Source organism: Acanthochromis polyacanthus, chromosome 2 (genome assembly GCF_021347895.1).
Source record: "Acanthochromis polyacanthus isolate Apoly-LR-REF ecotype Palm Island chromosome 2, KAUST_Apoly_ChrSc, whole genome shotgun sequence".
Taxonomy (NCBI): Eukaryota; Metazoa; Chordata; class Actinopteri; family Pomacentridae; genus Acanthochromis; species Acanthochromis polyacanthus.
In genome coordinates this window covers 20,518,620-20,536,970 of record NC_067114.1, presented here as the reverse complement: position 1 = coordinate 20,536,970, position 18,351 = coordinate 20,518,620, and the positions used below count along the sequence as shown (strand labels likewise).

General features: G+C 44.8%; 2 protein-coding genes across 4 annotated transcripts in view; both read left to right on the top strand.

The window, feature by feature from the left end:
- Window positions 1–12,944, top strand: part of chrna5 (cholinergic receptor, nicotinic, alpha 5) — a 51,287-nt gene extending 38,343 nt beyond the window's left edge. For all 3 annotated transcript variants that reach the window (XM_051944981.1, XM_022210154.2, XM_051944980.1), the window contains 6 exons: window positions 8,752–8,903; window positions 9,074–9,118; window positions 10,179–10,288; window positions 10,481–10,658; window positions 10,756–11,451; window positions 11,616–12,944. In XM_051944981.1, coding sequence (XP_051800941.1) covers window positions 9,092–9,118; window positions 10,179–10,288; window positions 10,481–10,658; window positions 10,756–11,451; window positions 11,616–11,774 — 1,170 coding nt within the window. In that variant the 5' untranslated portion in view covers window positions 8,752–8,903; window positions 9,074–9,091 and the 3' untranslated portion in view covers window positions 11,775–12,944. The remainder of the gene's footprint in view (window positions 1–8,751; window positions 8,904–9,073; window positions 9,119–10,178; window positions 10,289–10,480; window positions 10,659–10,755; window positions 11,452–11,615) is intronic.
- Window positions 12,945–13,092: 148 nt separating this feature from the next.
- LOC110962239 (UDP-glucuronosyltransferase 2B1-like) lies at window positions 13,093–17,985 on the top strand. Its single transcript, XM_051944952.1, has 2 exons — window positions 13,093–16,203; window positions 16,376–17,985. The coding sequence occupies exon 2, from the start codon at window positions 16,383–16,385 to the stop codon at window positions 17,973–17,975; it is 1,593 nt and encodes a 530-aa protein (XP_051800912.1). The 5' UTR covers window positions 13,093–16,203; window positions 16,376–16,382; the 3' UTR covers window positions 17,976–17,985.
- Window positions 17,986–18,351: the final 366 nt, after the last annotated feature.

Here is an 18,351-nt window from a genome sequence, read left to right as displayed (position 1 = left end):
AAGCAAATCACCAGTGATGACTGTAGAATCCAGCCCATTCTGCTGTCTGCTTTTCAGCCAAGCAGGATGCTGGTGACAGTGCAGGAGAAGCTTGAAGAGATGATGAATTACACAGTCATTGACTGTGGGTGTTGCAGCCTTGTCTCTATTGATCCACACTCACTGAGAGTGGCAGCACATGTTTGTGGTCAGTCCTGTGGTAGATTTCCAGCCACATTCTCCATCCATAAATTTCATTTATTGCCACATAGAAGAATGATTTAAAGGGCAGGATGAATGAAACTGTGTGCATTTCAAAATGTAATCAATATTTGCTACTCGCTTGGAGGGCTCTGCTTCTGCAAAGCAGTGCAGCAGTTTGACCGATTCAAGAAATAGTAGCTTTGTAAAAGAGTTTAACCCATCATGTACTGAACCTACATTTAATGCCACGGGTCTTGTTTGTCAGTAAAATGAGAGTTAGTTTATTTCTTTTCTTTTGTGGTGTACAGTTTTGAACACGGCAAGATGCAGCTTCATTAGAAAGAAGTAGAGGTCAAGCAATGTGTGTGTTGGCACAATACGGTTGATGAAGGCTGCTACAGTTTTCCAGCAATGTCAGTATGAGGGGTCAATTAACAGTTGATTGCTTCTTTGAAAACCAGCACATTGTCATGTGTGAGTCCAGTTATATTTTCACATTTTGCGGTCAGTATGCAATGATTTCGACATCCACCATCCTCAGTCTAAAGTTGAGGTTCTGTTTTTATTGATTTTGCTATACAAATGTAGCCTAGCTTAGCTAGACTGTATTCCCGTTATCAGGGATATACGGGAATACGGTCTAGCCCTCCTCCATTGACACATTTTGACAGGTTTTCAAGCTCCGAGCAGATCAGACCGAACCAATCAGAGCACCAGAGGCGGGAGTTAACGATGCGTCATCTTCAGGGCCGAGTTGGCGACCGCAACAGAGCGAGGTTTCTCTCGTGCGCTTTCCTCTGTTTTGCACGGGCTGAATTTGTCCTTAAAACCTCAACAAGAAGCAGCTCTTAAAGCTTTTCTTTTTAAAAAGGATGTATTTTTAATTCCGGCAGGCTGTACGATAGAATGCGTAATGCTGCCCTCCACTGTTGAAAGGGAGAGCTTAGATTTTCTTCAGGACCCCTGTACGGCGAAGGAAGCTGTTAAAACTACAAAACATCATGGCGGAAAGGCAATTGTTAGGTTGCTTAGTGATTGCGTCACACATGTGTTACGCTGATTGGCTCTCTCCGATTCAAGCTGTGATCAGTAGTCCCGCCTCTGGGCTAGATTTGTTAAATGGAGCAGTTACACACGTGGACAAAATTGTTGGTACCTGTCACACAAGGCAGGTCAGGACTCGAGCAGGGAACCACGCTACCGAGGCAGAATGAAGTTGTAACTGGTTTTATTGTATGGGGATGGAGGTGGACGAGGAGATGGGTTCAGGGGAGCGGCGTTGTCGGGTGAGGGTTCTGGTAGAAGGGAGCCGGGGAATCAGCGGCTGTAGAGGCTCTGGAGGGGAGCAGAGTGCAGCAGCAGGTGTTGGGAGTGGATCCCTGACGGCTATTTATCCTCGGTGGTCCAGGAGGCCAGGAGGGTTGGGGAAAACCAAGGAGGGAGCTCAGGAGTAACAAGGTCCACACAGTTCTGGGGGTGGGGGGGGGGGGGGGTGTAGGCAGGTATGGGAGTCCAGACAGCAGATCTGAGGTAGGCAGAGGAGAAAAAACACGTTAGCTTTGAAGCTCAAAATACAACAGGATTTTACAAGGGCAAGACAGCAACTGACTCATGAGTCTAATGCAACAATCTGGCGGAGAATGGATGTGAGAGCCGGTCTTTTATTGCCAGGTAGGTGATTAGCGATATGGGTGTCAGCTGTCCGGACTCCAGGGTAACACTGATTAGCCAGATGGGAGGCAGCTGGTGGCCGTACTCCGTCTCACGCCCTGCAGAGGAGACAGTGAGGAAGGGAAGGAGGGAGGGAGAGAGAAAGAGGGAGAAACGAGGGAGGAAAGGAAAATAAGGAGGAGGGAGAGGGTCTTGGGGAAGCCAGGTGGGCGAGGGAGACGAGGGAGTCGTGACAGTACCCCCCCCTCAAGGGGTGCCTCCCGACACCCGACGGGGGTGGTTGGGACGGGCTCGGTGGAAGTCCCGGATCAGGGAAGGGTCCAGAATGCGGGACTTAGGGACCCAAGAGCGTTCTTCCGGCCCATAGCCCTCCCAGTCCACAAGATACTGAAGGCCCCTACCCCGGCGGCAGACGTCTAGGAGGCGGGACACTGTAAAAATGGGATCCCCATCCAGGAGCCGGGGGGGTGGGGGGGTCGGAACGGGAGGGGCCAGCGGGCTTTCCTGAACTGGTTTCACTTGGGACACATGAAAAGTGGGGTGGATTCTCATCGAGGGGGGCAGGCGAAGGCGGACGGCGACGGGATTGATAACCTTGTCAACAGTGAATGGACCGATGAATCGGGGGGACAGTTTCTTAGGGGAAGCACGGAGGGGCAGATCCTTGGACTTCAACCAGACCCGCTGACCGGGAGCGTAGATCGGCGCCTCGGACCGATGTCGGTTTGCCTGGTTCTGGGTACGACGGGAGGCTCGGAGGAGGGCGGCGCGAACCTGTCGCCAGGTGCGGGCACACCGCCGGAGATGATCCCTCACCGATGTCACGGCAATCTCTCTCTCCTGATCCGGGAAGAGGGGCGGTTGGTATCCATAGGCACAATGGAAGGGGGACAGGCCGGTGGAGGCGCTGGGGAGGGTGTTGTGAGCATATTCCACCCAGGGGAGCTGTGAACACCAGGAGCTGGGGTTCTTGGATGCCATACACCGGAGGGTGGCCTCCATCTCCTGATTTAGCCGCTCCGTCTGGCCATTACTTTGAGGGTGGAAACCGGATGAAAGGCTGACCTTGGCCCCGTGAGCAGAACAGAACGAACGCCAGACTAGAGAGGTGAACTGGGGACCTCTGTCGGATACTATGTCGATAGGAATACCATGGGCTCGAAAAATGTGAGAAACAAGGAGATCTGCGGTTTCACGGGCGGAAGGGAGTTTGGGTAGTGGGATAAAGTGACCAAATTTGGAGAAACGATCAATGATGGTGAGGATGGTGGTTAAGCCGCGGGATGGGGGCAGGCCGGTTACAAAATCTAGTGCAATATGGGACCAAGGTCGCCGGGGAATAGGGAGAGGGTGAAGCAGTCCTGGGGAGGGTTGGGTGGAGGTCTTATTCTGTGCACAGACGGAGCAGGCGGCGATGTATTCTTGGCAATCATTGAGCATGGTAGGCCACCAAAACCTCCGGCGAAGAACCCCCAGCGTCCGGGTCACCCCTGGGTGGCATGACAACTGACTGGAGTGGCTCCACCGGAGGACGTCTGGGCGGACGGCCTCCGGGACGAACAGCGTTCCTGGGGGACCGGCTTCAGGGAACACCTGTGTCTGTTGTGCTCGGCGGACGGTGGTCTCTATATCCCATGTGAGGCAAGCCAGGTGGCGCGGGGACAGAATATTTTCTGGTTTCTCAGGGGAGTTGTCTTTTGAGTTGACTCGAGAGAGAGCGTCCGGTTTTCCATTGCGGGACCCTGGGCGATAAGACAGAGAAAAATGAAAGCGGTCAAAGAATAGGGCCCACCTGGCTTGCCTAGGATTCAGTCTTTTTGCCGTTTGCAGATACTGAAGGTTTTTGTGGTTGGTCCACACCAGGAACGGCTGCTCGGCCCCCTCCAGCCAGTGTCTCCACTCCTCCAGCGCCAGCTTCACCGCCAGTAGTTCCCGGTTGCCTACATCATAGTTTCTTTCTGCAGGAGAGAGCTTGCGGGAATAGAAAGCACAAGGGTGAAGTTTACCATCTCCGTCAGCGCGCTGCGACAGCACCGCCCCCACCCCGGTGTCCGAGGCGTCGACCTCGACGATGAACTGTCTGTGCCAGTCTGGCTGAATGAGAATAGGAGCAGAGGTGAAGCGAGATTTCAGGGTAACAAAGGCATGGTGCGCGGCAGGGGACCAGGTGAATTTACAGGACGCGGAAGTGAGGGCCGTCAGGGGTGCTGCGATCTGGCTGTAGTTTTGAATGAAGCGGCGGTAGAAGTTGGCGAAGCCCAGGAACCGCTGGAGCTGTTTGCGGTCCCCGGGTTCCGGCCAATCCTCCACCGCCGCTATCTTAGCTGGGTTCATCCTGACCTTCCCCGCAGCTATGATGTAACCAAGAAAGGGCACCGTCGACACATGGAACACGCACTTCTCCGCCTTAACAAAAAGGCGGTTTTCGAGAAGGCGCTCCAGTACCTCTCTTACGTGTCGACGGTGCTCCTCCAAGCTGCGGGAGAAGATCAGGATGTCGTCGAGGTAAACAAAGACGCACCGGTTCAGGAAATCCCGCAGGACGTCGTTCACGAGATGTTGGAAGACGGCAGGCGCGTTGGTCAAACCAAATGGCATAACTAAATACTCAAAATGCCCCAGAGGGGTATTAAATGCCGTCTTCCACTCATCCCCCTCCCGAATCCGAACCAAATGATATGCATTACGGAGATCGAGTTTAGAGAAAATCTGGGCCCCATAAAGGGGAGTGAACGCCGAATCAATTAACGGGAGGGAGTACCTGTTTCTGATGGTGATCTTGTTCAGCCCCCGGTAGTCCACGCAGGGCCGTAGTCCGCCGTCTTTTTTCCCAACGAAGAAGGGTCCTGCCCCGACTGGAGATGTGGAGGGGCGGATCAGGCCGGCGGACAGGGACTCTTTGACGTATTCTTCCATGGCTGTTTGTTCGGGCTTGGACAGGTTATAGAGCCTCCCTGTCGGTAGGGGGGCATCTTTCAGAAGTTCTATAGCACAATCGTAGGGTCTGTGCGGGGCTAAGGACAGGGCTTGTTCCTTATCAAAAACCGGGGCAAGGTCATGGTATTCGGAGGGGACGCCGGCAAGGTCCGGAGGTGGGGGTCGGGCTGGAGGTGTGGAACTACCGGGGGCGGGGGCAGAAACAAGACAGGAGGCATGGCAGGTCCGGCTCCAGGTGAGGATCTTTCCCTGAGTCCAGTCTATGTGAGGGTTATGTAGTCTGAGCCAGGGGAAACCTAGAACAAGGGGAGTGTGAGAGTCGGGCAGGATGCAGAATACCAGGGATTCTGTATGATTTCCAGAAATGCGTATGGTAACTGGGACGGTTTGGTATTTTACTCGGGCTAGGTGGCGTCCATTCAAAGAGATTGCACTGAGGGGAGGTCGAATTGGTTCACAGGGGATTTTAAACTGAAGAGATGATGAATTACACAGTCATTGACTGTGGGTGTTGCAGCCTTGTCTCTATTGATCCACACACACTGAGAGTGGCAGCACACGTTTGTGGTCAGTCCTGTGGTAGATTTCCAGCCACATTCTCCATCCATAAATTTCATTTATTGCCACATAGAAGAATGATTTAAAGGGCAGGATGAATGAAACTGTGTGCATTTCAAAATGTAATCAATATTTGCTACTCGCTTGGAGGGTATGGGAGTCCAGACAGCAGATCTGAGGTAGGCAGAGGAGAAAAAACACGTTAGCTTTGAAGCTCAAAATACAACAGGATTTTACAAGGGCAAGACAGCAACTGACTCATGAGTCTAATGCAACAATCTGGCGGAGAATGGATGTGAGAGCCGGTCTTTTATTGCCAGGTAGGTGATTAGCGATATGGGTGTCAGCTGTCCGGACTCCAGGGTAACACTGATTAGCCAGATGGGAGGCAGCTGGTGGCCGTACTCCGTCTCACGCCCTGCAGAGGAGACAGTGAGGAAGGGAAGGAGGGAGGGAGAGAGAAAGAGGGAGAAACGAGGGAGGAAAGGAAAATAAGGAGGAGGGAGAGGGTCTTGGGGAAGCCAGGTGGGCGAGGGAGACGAGGGAGCCGTGACAGTACCCCTCAGTTAAAGAAGGAAAAACCCACAATTCTCACTGAAATCACTTGAAACTCACAAAAGTAACAATAAATAAAAATGTATTGAAAATTAAATAATCAAAATCAGCCATTACTTTTGAATTGTTGATTAACATAATTATTTAAAAAAAACAAACTAATGAAACAGGCCTGGACAAAAATGATGGTACCTCTATAAAAGATTGAAAACTATTTGACCAGAGTGACATGATTAACTCAGGTGTGTCATTTAATTGACATCACAGGTGTTTCCAAACTCATAATCAGTCAGTCTGCCTATTTAAAGGGAGACAAGTAGTCACCCTGCTGTTTGGTGAAAAGGTGTGTACCACACTGAACATGGACAACAGAAAGCGAAGGAGAGAATTGTCCCAGGACATCCGAAAAAAATTATAGACAAACATCTTAAAGGTAAAGGCTATAAGACCATCTCTAAACAGCTTGAAGTTCCTGTGACAACAGTGGCTCATATTATTCAGAAGTTCAAGACCCACGAGACAGTAGCCAACCTCCCTGGACGTGGTCGCAAGAGGAAAATTGATGACAAATTGAAGAGACGGATCGTTGGAATTGTATCCAAAGAGCCCAGAGCAACCTCCAACGAAATTAAAGGTGAACTCCAAGGCCAAGGTACATCAGTGTCAGATCGCACCATTCGTCGTTGTTTGAGCCAAAGTGGACTTCATGGGAGACGACCAAGGAGGACACCACTGCTGAAAAAAACTCATAAAAAAGCCAGACTGGAATTTGCAAAAATGCATGTTGACAAGCCACAAAGCTTCTGGGAGAATGTCCTTTGGACAGATGAGACCAAACTGGAGCTTTTTGGTAAGGCACATCAACTCTATGTTCATAGACTCAAAAACCAAGCATACGAAGAAAAGAACACTGTCCCTACGGTGAAACATGGAGGAGGCTCAGTAATGTTTTGGGGCTGCTTTGCTGCATCTGGCACAGGGTGTCTTGAAAGTGTGCAAGGTACGATGAAATCTGAAGACTATCAAGGCATTCTGGAGAGAAATGTGCTGCCTAGTGTCAGAAAGCTTGGTCTCAGTCGCAGGTCATGGGTCTTCCAACAGGACAACGATCCAAAACACACAGCCAAAAACACCCAAGAATGGCTGAGAGAAAAGCGTTGGACTATTCTAAAGTGGCCTTCTATGAGCCCAGATCTGAATCCCATTGAACATATGTGGAAGGAGCTGAAACATGCCATTTGGAGAAGACACCCATCAAACCTGAGACAACTGGAGCTGTTTGCTCATGAGGAGTGGGCCAAAATACCTGTTGACAGCTGCAGAACGCTCATTGACAAATACAGAAATCGTTTAATTGCAGTGATTGCCTCAAAAGGTTGTGCAACAAAATATTAAGTTATGGGTACCATCATTTTTGTCCAGCCCTATTTCATTAGTTTGTTTTAAATAATTATGTTAATCAACAATTCAAAAGTGATGGCTGATTTTGATTATTTAATTTTCAATAAATTTTTATTTATTGTTACTTTTGTGAGTTTCAAGTGATTTCAGTGAGAATTGTGGGTTTTTCCTTCTTTAACTGAGGGGTACCAACAATTTTGTCCACGTGTGTACAGACTGACTTTGTGTATTTGTAATACACAATATAAAGGCTGTCTGGTCCCCAGGCAAATACAAATGTCCTTCACTGTCCCATTTTCAGCATCCAACTATATATTTACCGTTTATTATATGTGCATTTAATATGCCAAGATTCATCAGTAACCAGTGATTTATTTATTTAGTTTTAATGAAAGGCATCCACCTTGAATCAAGAGCATCTGCATTGTTTATGCTCACTAATGCATATGAGTCAGTGCAAGGCAGGTAAATAAGCACATCAGGTTCTTACTGTGGGGAAGGATGAAAAGACACACAACAAATAGGAAATGGGCCTGATCTCTGCTGTGTTTTCTCCAATCAGACTTAAATACATTCAGATGATATACATGTAGGCTCTTTGCCATGTTCCATGAGCTGTTTCTTAATTGTTTTTGCACTGTTGTGGGTTACGTTGTTCCTCCGCAGTGTTTAAGTGGGAGGTGTATGTCATACTAGCATCTCCATGAATGTCACGACCCAAGGATTCCCCAGCAAAACAATGCATTGTAACAACATGATCAATGTCATTCACTTGACCTCTCGGTAGTTTATTGTTGTGGTTGATCAGTGTATATTCTGGAAATACTAACAAATGACAGCATAATATTTACATGACACTTTGAGACAAGTCCTTTGAGACTTCACTGTGTGTTATTAGCCAAGTGCAGCGCTGGGACAAAACAAAATCGTGGTGAAATGTGTTGGCTCTGGTTGACAGTCATGCAGCCAGATTATGCAAAAACATTTCAGCAAAACGGTTCCCACTCTCCACTCATACCTGCTGCTTTCAGTGTTATTCTTCTTTGTGATAATGGCTCCATTACAGAAACTCTATCAGACAATACTCATCTCTTGTCTCTTTTGTTAATGGATAGCAGCTGGGTGTCACATGTAGAAATTCAGGCTTTTCTTGTCAGGTTTACACATGCTATATTTAAAGCATTTTGAGTCACATTGTATATTCAATATGTGTTTGGGTCATAGCTTTGGATTCTCTTTCTGTGTAACCAAAGGTCATAACCAGAAACCCATAGAGGTGAGTGCAGTGTTGTTTGAAACCAAAGCCTGACATGAGGAAGGGAATAATTATTAACCACTGAGTCAATGATTACTCAGTAAGTTCAAGGTACTGCTGCATTTGCTGCAGTAGCTTTAGATAAACTTGTATTTTTTTAATTTTATATTTTTCTTCTTCACATCTTATAGGTGTTCCAAAACTTTCCTCCTATGCAAAAGCAGAGGACAAGCTGTTCAAATATCTCTTCGGAAACTACCAGAAATGGGTCCGTCCAGTCGAATACCTGAACCAGACGATCCGTGTAAAGTTTGGGCTGGCTATCTCCCAGCTAGTTGATGTGGTGAGAATCAAAGGGCACAGATTACGAATGACATCTCTGTTTCAATTGTGCTATTAAAATTTCATCTATCTGGGTTTAAAGTCAAACTGTTATTTTACCTATTGCTCTATAAAAGCTGCTTATCATATCTTAAATTTGAACTTTGATTTTTTTTTCTTTTATCATTTTAGGATGAGAAAAACCAGCTAATGACAACCAATGTTTGGATGAAACAGGCAAGTAGAATTTTACATTTAACCTAAGGAACCAATAGAGCACTACATTTCCCTAGGTAACTGGCATGGTTGTTAGTGTAACATTATGGCCATGCAAGTCTTCTGATACAACCTCTGGCCTACATGGCATCCACAGACAACCAGTCTTGCCCCTCCACACCCTGTTTTAATCAAGTCTGGTGGCATTTCACTGACAGTTCTCATCTATACAAGTCTTTCCGGCCCTCTGCCCACGCACCTGCCTCCACAAGCCCATTTCTGCTCCTGTCAGCCTTATTCATAGTCTTGGATGTCCTGTTTGTCATCTATCCTATGAATTTTCCCAAAGGATCAGGCTCTGCCATTCAGGTTAGTTGCTCCCTTTCACAGTGATGAGTTATATCATGTAGAAAGGGAAATGGAAGGGCAGTGGCCTCATCAGTGATATCATTGGTATCCTATATCGCATCACTTTCCCCTTTAACAATTGCCCTCATAGTTTCGAGAAAGTATAGTAACCTTAAGATTTTATTCAACATTTGTTTACAGCCCTGATGATTCTATTACAGTGCTTCTACCATGCATACCAGCTTAAAGGAAAACTTTGCAATATTAAGGAATATGCTTGTGATTTGCTTTTTTGTCAGACATTTGAGGAAAAGACTGACAGACAGAAAACCCATGGCTGTGAACTAAATATGAGGCTTCTGATCGCAGCCAGTTAGCCTAGCTTAGCACAAAGTCTGAAAATGCAGGGAAACAGACTTTTTTCTGTCCCAGGGAACATAATCCAACTAGCAAAGCTTTATACCCTCTGCATTTTAATTAGATTAAGCAAACAGTAAAAGATAATATGCGTTAGATAAGATTGCGTTTAGGTACTTGTAGATAATCTCCCTTTGTTCCCAGCCTTTGTGCTATAAGATAGCTTGCTGCTGGTGTACAAACATGAAGTGTTATCAGCCTTCATTCAATTTTCATAAAGTAAATAAGTATGGCTAGATTATTGTTGTTTGTTTGTTTGTTTGTTTTCTTTTTTGCGGTAATTTTTCAAATAAATTTCCCGCTTTTCCTTATGTAGGAGTGGATGGACATGAAACTTAGATGGAACCCTGATGACTATCTGGGCATCACAATCATCCGAGTCCCCTCTGACAGGATCTGGCTCCCTGATGTTGTACTGTATGATAAGTATGTAATGTAATATGTTTAAGGCAATCACAGCAAGTTATGGGTATTTTATATTTAACAAAAAAAAAATCTGATAGTTGTGACATTAAAACACTTCAGAAAAGGGTAGTGAACCATGTAAAAATAAAAATGCAGAAACTTGTCACTCTGCATGAAGTGGAGGTTACAGTTCCAAGCTGTTTCTGTCAACAGTTCAGATGGACGTTTTGAAGGAACTGTCACCAAGGCTGTCGTTAAGTACGATGGAACCATAACATGGACACCTCCAGCCAATTACAAGTCAGCCTGCACCATCGATGTCACCTTCTTTCCTTTTGACCTCCAGAACTGCTCCATGAAGTTTGGCTCCTGGACATATGATGGCTCCCAGGTGAGTCTCACTCCACAGTATGCACTATACGCTGCACAGTGCATTAGTGTTAGTCATAACCTGTGACTGACAAGAGATTTCACTCTGCATTTTACAGGTGGACATAATCCTGGAGGACTTCCATGTAGACAAGCAGGACTATTTTGACAACGGTGAATGGGAGATAGTGAAGGCCACAGGCAGCCGTGGTCTGAGGACTGATGGCAGCTCTTCTTATCCAACCATCACCTACTTCTTTATTATCCGCAGGTTGCCTCTTTTCTACACCCTCTTCCTCATCATTCCCTGCATTGGCCTGTCTTTTCTTACCATCCTCGTCTTCTACCTGCCTTCAAATGGTGGTGAGAAGATTTCTCTCTGCACCTCAGTACTGGTGTCGCTCACAGTCTTCCTCCTGGTTATTGAGGAGATCATCCCCTCCTCTTCCAAAGCGATCCCTCTCATAGGGGAGTACCTGGTCTTCACCATGATCTTTGTCACGCTTTCCATTATCATCACTGTCTTTGCCATCAACATCCACCATCGCTCTTCCTCTACACACAATGACATGGCACCCTGGGTGAGGAGGATTTTCCTGCATCTATTGCCCAAACTGCTATGCATGCGTAGCCATGTGGACCGTTATGCGACAGCTGGGGTTGCCAGAGTGGGAGGAGCAGTCGGACTGGGCAGGACGACACATTCACATCCTGAGCTCACCCCTCTCCTCTACAACCGGCACAACTTACAAGCTGCTTTGGAGTCTATTCGCTACATAACCATGCATGTGGTTAAAGAAAACGAGGTCAGAGAGGTGAGCTCTGGCAGATTGTGACAAACACCATACGTTTCACATGAAATAAAAGGAAAGAAAGTCACTTTTCTTGTTTAAATAAATCATATCTGGTCTATACATCTCTCTGCACTAAAGTTTGGGAACATGTTTCAGGGCTGACATGTGCTTTTCTGTTACCATAGGTAGTACAAGACTGGAAATTTGTAGCCCAGGTCCTGGATCGGGTGTTTCTGTGGGCCTTCCTCCTGGTGTCGATCCTCGGCTCTGCTCTTCTCTTCATTCCAGTTATTTATAAATGGGCCAGCATCATAGTTCCTGACTACACAGGAAGTACCCTCTGAGTTTCACTTACCACAACTGAAAAGAAAGCACATCAACAGCTCTTTATGGTCTTATTTGAGGTTTGAAAGAAGGTGATACTAAGACGGCCATTCAGATAAAAGTCCTATTCTGGTTGTTTATGTCTGTCTGTGAGCTACAGTTGTGCCAGAGATAAAGCTGCAGCTTCCGGGGCCTTATTTGCAGATTGCAGAGATGTGCTGTCTCAAATCCATAGTACATTAAGAGTGTAGTGCATTCAGATCGGAAGAGTGACAAAATAAAGCATACTCAAAGCAGAGAGCATGCATGCTGATTCTGTCAGAGCTGCTCACAGCTAGAAGTTGAAAGGTGATGAAACAAGGGAGATATTGGGAAATCTTTTTTAAAAACAATTGGTATGTTGCAGATATTATTTAGAATTAGTGTGACTTTGGTATAAACCTGATGTGCAGAACTGTTGTTCCCCTCTTCTGCCAGTGAGAACACTGTTGACGCATGCTCATGATGTATGCCTCGCTGCTGATCGCTTCTGTTTAGACTGTACTCCTTTCCCCCTAAACACAGACCGTATTTTTCCATCTGGAGCATCGCAGAGTTTTCTTGGACACTTAATCCCAGTTGCTGTAGCCTGTTTCATCTCTGTCACTATGGTTGCTCCTCTCTTCAGCTCTGGCAAACCAATCATTGCTGGTTGACATAAAATACATCGCTGTCAGTGCACCAGCGTGGAGATGTCACAACAGAAAGCAGATTTAAAACTCTGGTTTACTGTGAAACACAGAGAGATTTATCTGGCACCGGCAGGTTTGTCAGCACTGTATGAACTCATTTGGCAAAGGCTTGAATGTAAAAATCCTGAAAAAGTCCTGCACTGTAGCTTTTAGGATTCTGCATTCTGTATTCCTGAGATTCAAGATGATTCAAAGAAGATGAGCTGCATTTTTGTCTGCATTCCATATATAAATAAATTACAGTATGATACAGTACATTCATTTGGCCCTGTGTACTTGCTGGCTTCATGAAGTAGAGATTTATAACTGGGTCTGGTAAAGATAGATAAAACACAGGAGGAAGAAAACTTTGATGGAAAGGTATAAATCACAAATGTATTGAAACTTGTTTGTCATGCTAATTGGTTCTTGTGTGCCTATCAATTATCAATTCTAATAAATGATTAGGATTTTGTTGAACTAATGGCCGTAGTTGTATGAATACAGTCTGCTCTGCTAGTATCACAATTTATAATGCATGTGAGTCAAACACCCCTTTTTAAAGGCATGCTTTTGTTTATAGTTTCTCCACCCGTTCTACTCTGTGTGGGAAGAAGAATGGACTTTCCTGCCAGGACTTGAATTTCCCAACACTCCCCTTCAGTTTAAGGACAAATCTTGTATGCAATGGGAGGGCTGTAAGACGATCCGTGGTCACAGCTGAATACAAAGATGCTGCAGATCCAGGATGTTTTTAGCCAACTTTGGCTTGAAACAAAAACCAAGATTCATGCAGAAGTAAAAAACATTTGTCTTAACAACTCAGAATCTCTTTTGTTGTTTAACTGAAGTTGCACATAAATAGCACAAGCCAATGTAGTTTAAGTAAATGTAATGAAAGGCGTTCGGTACATTACACTATTGTCAAGACTTTAGTTATCTGGAAGACTATTTGTGTCTCCTGCCTTTGGGTAAGCCTGCACTGCCTCTACATGGCCACATGTTCACATTACAGCTCTAAGAAAATGGCCCCGCCAGCATGCACATGTTGGAGACTGTACTGATGTAATCCGTGACATTCCACTTCAAGTTTCTACTACACTAAGTAGAGACGCTACAAATTGAAATGATGAGAGTTGAAAAAAGCACAAGTAGTGTTTGTACAAGCCTTTAAGAATAAAAAAGCAAAAACACAATGCAAACGAAAATGTTAAAAAGGAGGATGTGCTGGAATAAGACAGTAAGTATGGTATGGAAAGCAAAGGAGGCCATAAATACTGAGTAATCAGTCCTAGCAGAACAGAGACACCAGAAATGGAAGTGAAATAGAATCAAAGCCAGTAAAAGTGTCATACCAAAAAAAAAGAACATTCAATATCAGTTAAAGGCATTATGGAGGATGTTTTTTTTTTGTTTGTTTAATTTGTCTGATTCACATAAAATGAATATGACCTTTAGTGGACTTGTATGTATGGTCTCTAAAAGAATAAAAAAATAAAAAATAACTGTGGACATAGCAGGACCTGAAAAACATCAGCCAATCAACGCGCTCGGACCGAGGCGTTTGGTTTGCTCCCTTTCCTGTCAATCAAAAATCTTCCGGCTCAGGCCTAGTTACGTAGATTATGTACGCCTTGGACTTGCGTGTTTTGTGTATGTGTTGCTTTGGTATAGCTTCATAGTTAGCTGGCGACTTGTTTTGCTCATCTTTTTTTACATAATGGCAGATAAAGATCCAGGGGGACCCAGCCGTAAAAGACAACTTCACGAGTCCTACGCAAGTTTCTGGAGGGGGGCGTTTCTTCGTAAATGTTAAGAGGGGGGAGGGTAGAGGGGGGTGAGGGAGAGGTTGTATGTGCGCATGCGCATGCTACATTCAAAGTCGTAGGAAATTAAATCTCCTTTAATGTCTTTAATGTTACAGAAATGGGTCTATCTGATGAGTTGCTCTTAGTTTCAGCAAGATTGTCACTTCATACACACTGGAAAAACTTTCAATAGAAGATAGTGCACTGTGGATCATGTCATAGTCACAGCCAGTTGGTAGGTGGCAGTGCTCCCTCCTCCCTGGTTCTCTCTTTCTCTCTCTAGGTGTGGTTTTGGCTGGCAGCAGGTATGGTGAATCCAATCAAGTGATCATATGCAGGTGGCTGTCATCCAAGCTGGCTGGCTTCCCTTTCAAGAGTGACTTGACTTGTCATTTGGTGCTGGACCATCTCCTGCCTACTTCTGTTGACGTTCTTCTGGAGGTTTGATTCTCCATCAGGCTAAGGCTTCCTGGCTCTCCGAGGAACTTTGGATTCTACAAGGATTCTCTGAGGACAGAGGAGGACTCTGGCTGCTGCCACACCATCTGAACGCCATTCTGCTGGGGCTGGCAACCACCGTCACCGTCTACTTACCTGTACGCCAAGTATTCTGCTCTGTTCGCTGTTGGAACATCTGAGATGGGTCTTCGTTGGTTACCAGCTCCTAAACGGTGGAGAGACTGCTAGCTAAGTTCCCACTCTTGCTGCACCTGATAATAGTTTCTTTATTGATTACTGGTGGTAGTTAATGTGTTGGGAATGTGTGGGTTTTGGGTTAGCGTTCTGAAGCTCTTGAAGTCTAGGATGTTAGTTAATTTGGGTTGAATTAAGTTGTTTTCCTGCCTTAGTGGTGCTAAACGTGGGTTAACAGTTGAGTTTGTCTTGTACTTTTCTCTCCCCTAGAGGGAATCTAGTTCTGCTATGCCAACAGCGTATTCTTGAGGTCTGTTTACTGTTTATAGTTGTTTTTGTTCTGGCTTTTGTAAAATAAGCCTTGTTAAATCTTTCACTCGTCTGCCATCTCATTTCCCTGCACTTGAGCCTCTGTACCTGCCGTAACAGATCATAATCCTCAGTGAAGAGATGCATCTGCTACTTGAATAATTTTGTCATGTGTCTTGAAATTTGCATCCAAATTCATCTTTTCACTTTATATTTCACAATTGTATCAGTAAGTCTAAGTTTATCTTTAACAGTGTAAGAAAAACGGCCCCAAATGTGGGTGTCAGAAGTAATGCAATGTAGACTGTCGCAGTTAAATGGGGTTTCATAATTAACTTTTAAAAAGGCTGCTGTGGTGAAGTCACTCTTTTACTGGTACATGTTGGTTCACTCATAATACATGAAAATTGTTTGCTCTGTGAGCTACCAGTAGAGGATATTCCAGAGTTTCATAACACACTTCCAGGACATACTGTATGAACCAACATTTTATCCATGACAAGGTATAGGCCAATCACAAATGCATACACCCATATGAAACTGGTGAGATTAATCATGAATTTTTACTTATAAATGTACATATCACATCTAAAGAGAGGTAATAATAAGAAAAAAAAAGGATGTGTAGGATGATGTTCTATTACTAACGGTTCACTCTTTCTATGCAGGTCCTGTTTACTTTAGAGGACCGAAACTAAAAATACTGAATGAGTGAGTAAATATGTTTTCAACGAAATCCCCATGTGTAGCTTAACACCAAGTTAAAGAAGAAAAAATCCGGAACAGAATCCACACCAGGCTGTACAACACAGCTTCAACAAAGAGGCTGTATTGTTCTCCATTCCTGAAGGAAAGCCTAAAGAAAAGCTGATCTGTAATCCACTTGTGTAATCTTTCTTGGAATTTGTTGAGTGTTGGACCTACGATGCCTCACACTGAGATCTGAGACACAAGTGTGTACAAGCCTGGAGCTGCTCCTCATAAAACGGGTATGTTATAAATCAATCTTGTGTATTTTAACATCACTGAATTTGTCAAAAAAAAAAAGACTGAAAGGGAAAAAAATCAACACTTTGTAATTATGTTTTCATGGCCTCTGTTGCTGTTTTTCTTAACCAAAGTGACTCGCATTGATGTTTTGAAGTATTATTTCTCTTCCAGACTAAAGATGACCAATGGAAATGCAACAGCATTTGTTCTCTTATTAACTGCAGCTTTCTTGTCGTGGAGACTTAGTCATGGAGGCAAGATTTTGATCGTTCCTTTTGAGGGAAGCCACTGGGTGAACATGGACATCATAATCAAGGCTCTCCACTCTCAAGGTCATTCTATCGATGTGGTACGGAGTAACAAAAGCTGGTACATTAAGGATGGCGCTGCACACTACAAGACGATCACAGTTCCAGTCACCGAAGCCTTTAATCATGATTTTATTAACCCCATTGTGAAAAAAATAATTGCCATAGAAAGGGGGGAGAACTCTGTTATGAGCTTTGTGAGTTTACAGTTGGAAATGTTTAGTTCAATGACTGACATGCACGCAATGAACTGCAAAATGGTTACTAACATGCTTCAAGATAAAGAGTTGATGAATAGTTTAAAGGCACCTGAGTATGACCTGGTTCTTACTGACCCAGCATGGGGTGTAGGTATACTGTTGGCTCACGCTCTTCAGCTTCCTCTAGTCTATAATGTGCGATGGGTAACTAGTGGGGAGGGACACTTGGCTATAGCACCTTCACCTTTATCTTATATCCCAGTGACTGGCTCAGGACTGACAGACAAAATGACTTTCATGCAGAGAGTTAAAAATATAATTATCTCTGTCATCTGGCGAACTCAGAACATATTTTTAATCCGTCCACAGTATCAAGCTGTTTGTGATCAGTTCTTCGGCCCAGAAGTTAAATATAGTGATTTATTACAGGGAGCAGATCTGTGGCTCATGAGAGTGGACTTTGTGTTTGAATTCCCTCGTCCCACAATGCCTAATGTTATCTATATAGGAGGGTTCCAGTGCAAACCTGCAGAACCTCTGCCTCAACACTTGGAGGAGTTTGTGCAGAGTTCTGGAGAGCATGGAGTCATCATCATGTCTCTGGGGACTTTTGTGAGTGAACTGCCTGCTGACATGGCAAATGAGATCGCTGCAGCTTTTGCTAAACTTCCTCAGAAAGTCATCTGGAGGTATAAAGGCCGCAGACCAGACGCTCTGGGCAACAACACTTTAATAGTGGACTGGATGCCTCAGAACGACCTTCTCGGACATCCTAAAGTAAAAGTGTTTGTGGCTCATGGAGGAACAAACGGAGTCCAAGAAGCTATTTATCATGGAGTCCCAGTTGTGGGCATCCCAGTGTTTTTTGACCAATATGACAACCTGATCCGACTAGAAGGCAGAGGAGCAGCTAAGATTCTTACATTATCTGCAGTGGACAAAGACAACAACTTCGTAAAAGCTATCCAAGAAGTCCTGAGTGAACCCTCCTACAGGATGAACATGCAGAGACTGTCCAGGCTGCACAGAGATCAGCCAATAACACCGATGGATAACGCCCTCTTCTGGATCGAGTTTGTCATGAGACACAAAGGCGCAGCTCACCTAAGAACAGAATCTTACAAAATGTCCTGGTATTCCTACCACTCTGTAGACATAGCTCTGTCTTTTATGGCTGCTGTTGGTCTGATTCCTTTTCTGAGTTTTGTGTCTTTCAGATTATGTCTTGAGAAATGCCTGAAAAGAAAAATTAATAAAAAATGACAAAACACTGTACTCTGTCCTGTTAAATTTTAATTCGGGGGTATTTAAATATTGAATAGTTTCTGATTATTTTGTGTTAAAAATAAGGCAACTTTTATAGCAATAGTTCAAGAAATTTAACAACTTGAAAAACACACAGAACAATCCTCTAGCTCGCTAATTTGTCATTTTAAAGACAGTGATGTGGTTCGGCACCAAAATTAAATAAGTTCCCTCATTAGCCGTGCTCCTCCTGCCTACCAGGTTTCATGGAATTTGACTGTTTTGTTGTTTTTTTCACTTCATCTTGTGGACAGACAAAGGGGTAAAGAGGGATCTGTGTCCACGTGATGCAGGTCCCCCTTGTGATGCAACAGGGGAATGAAGTCTGGACTGC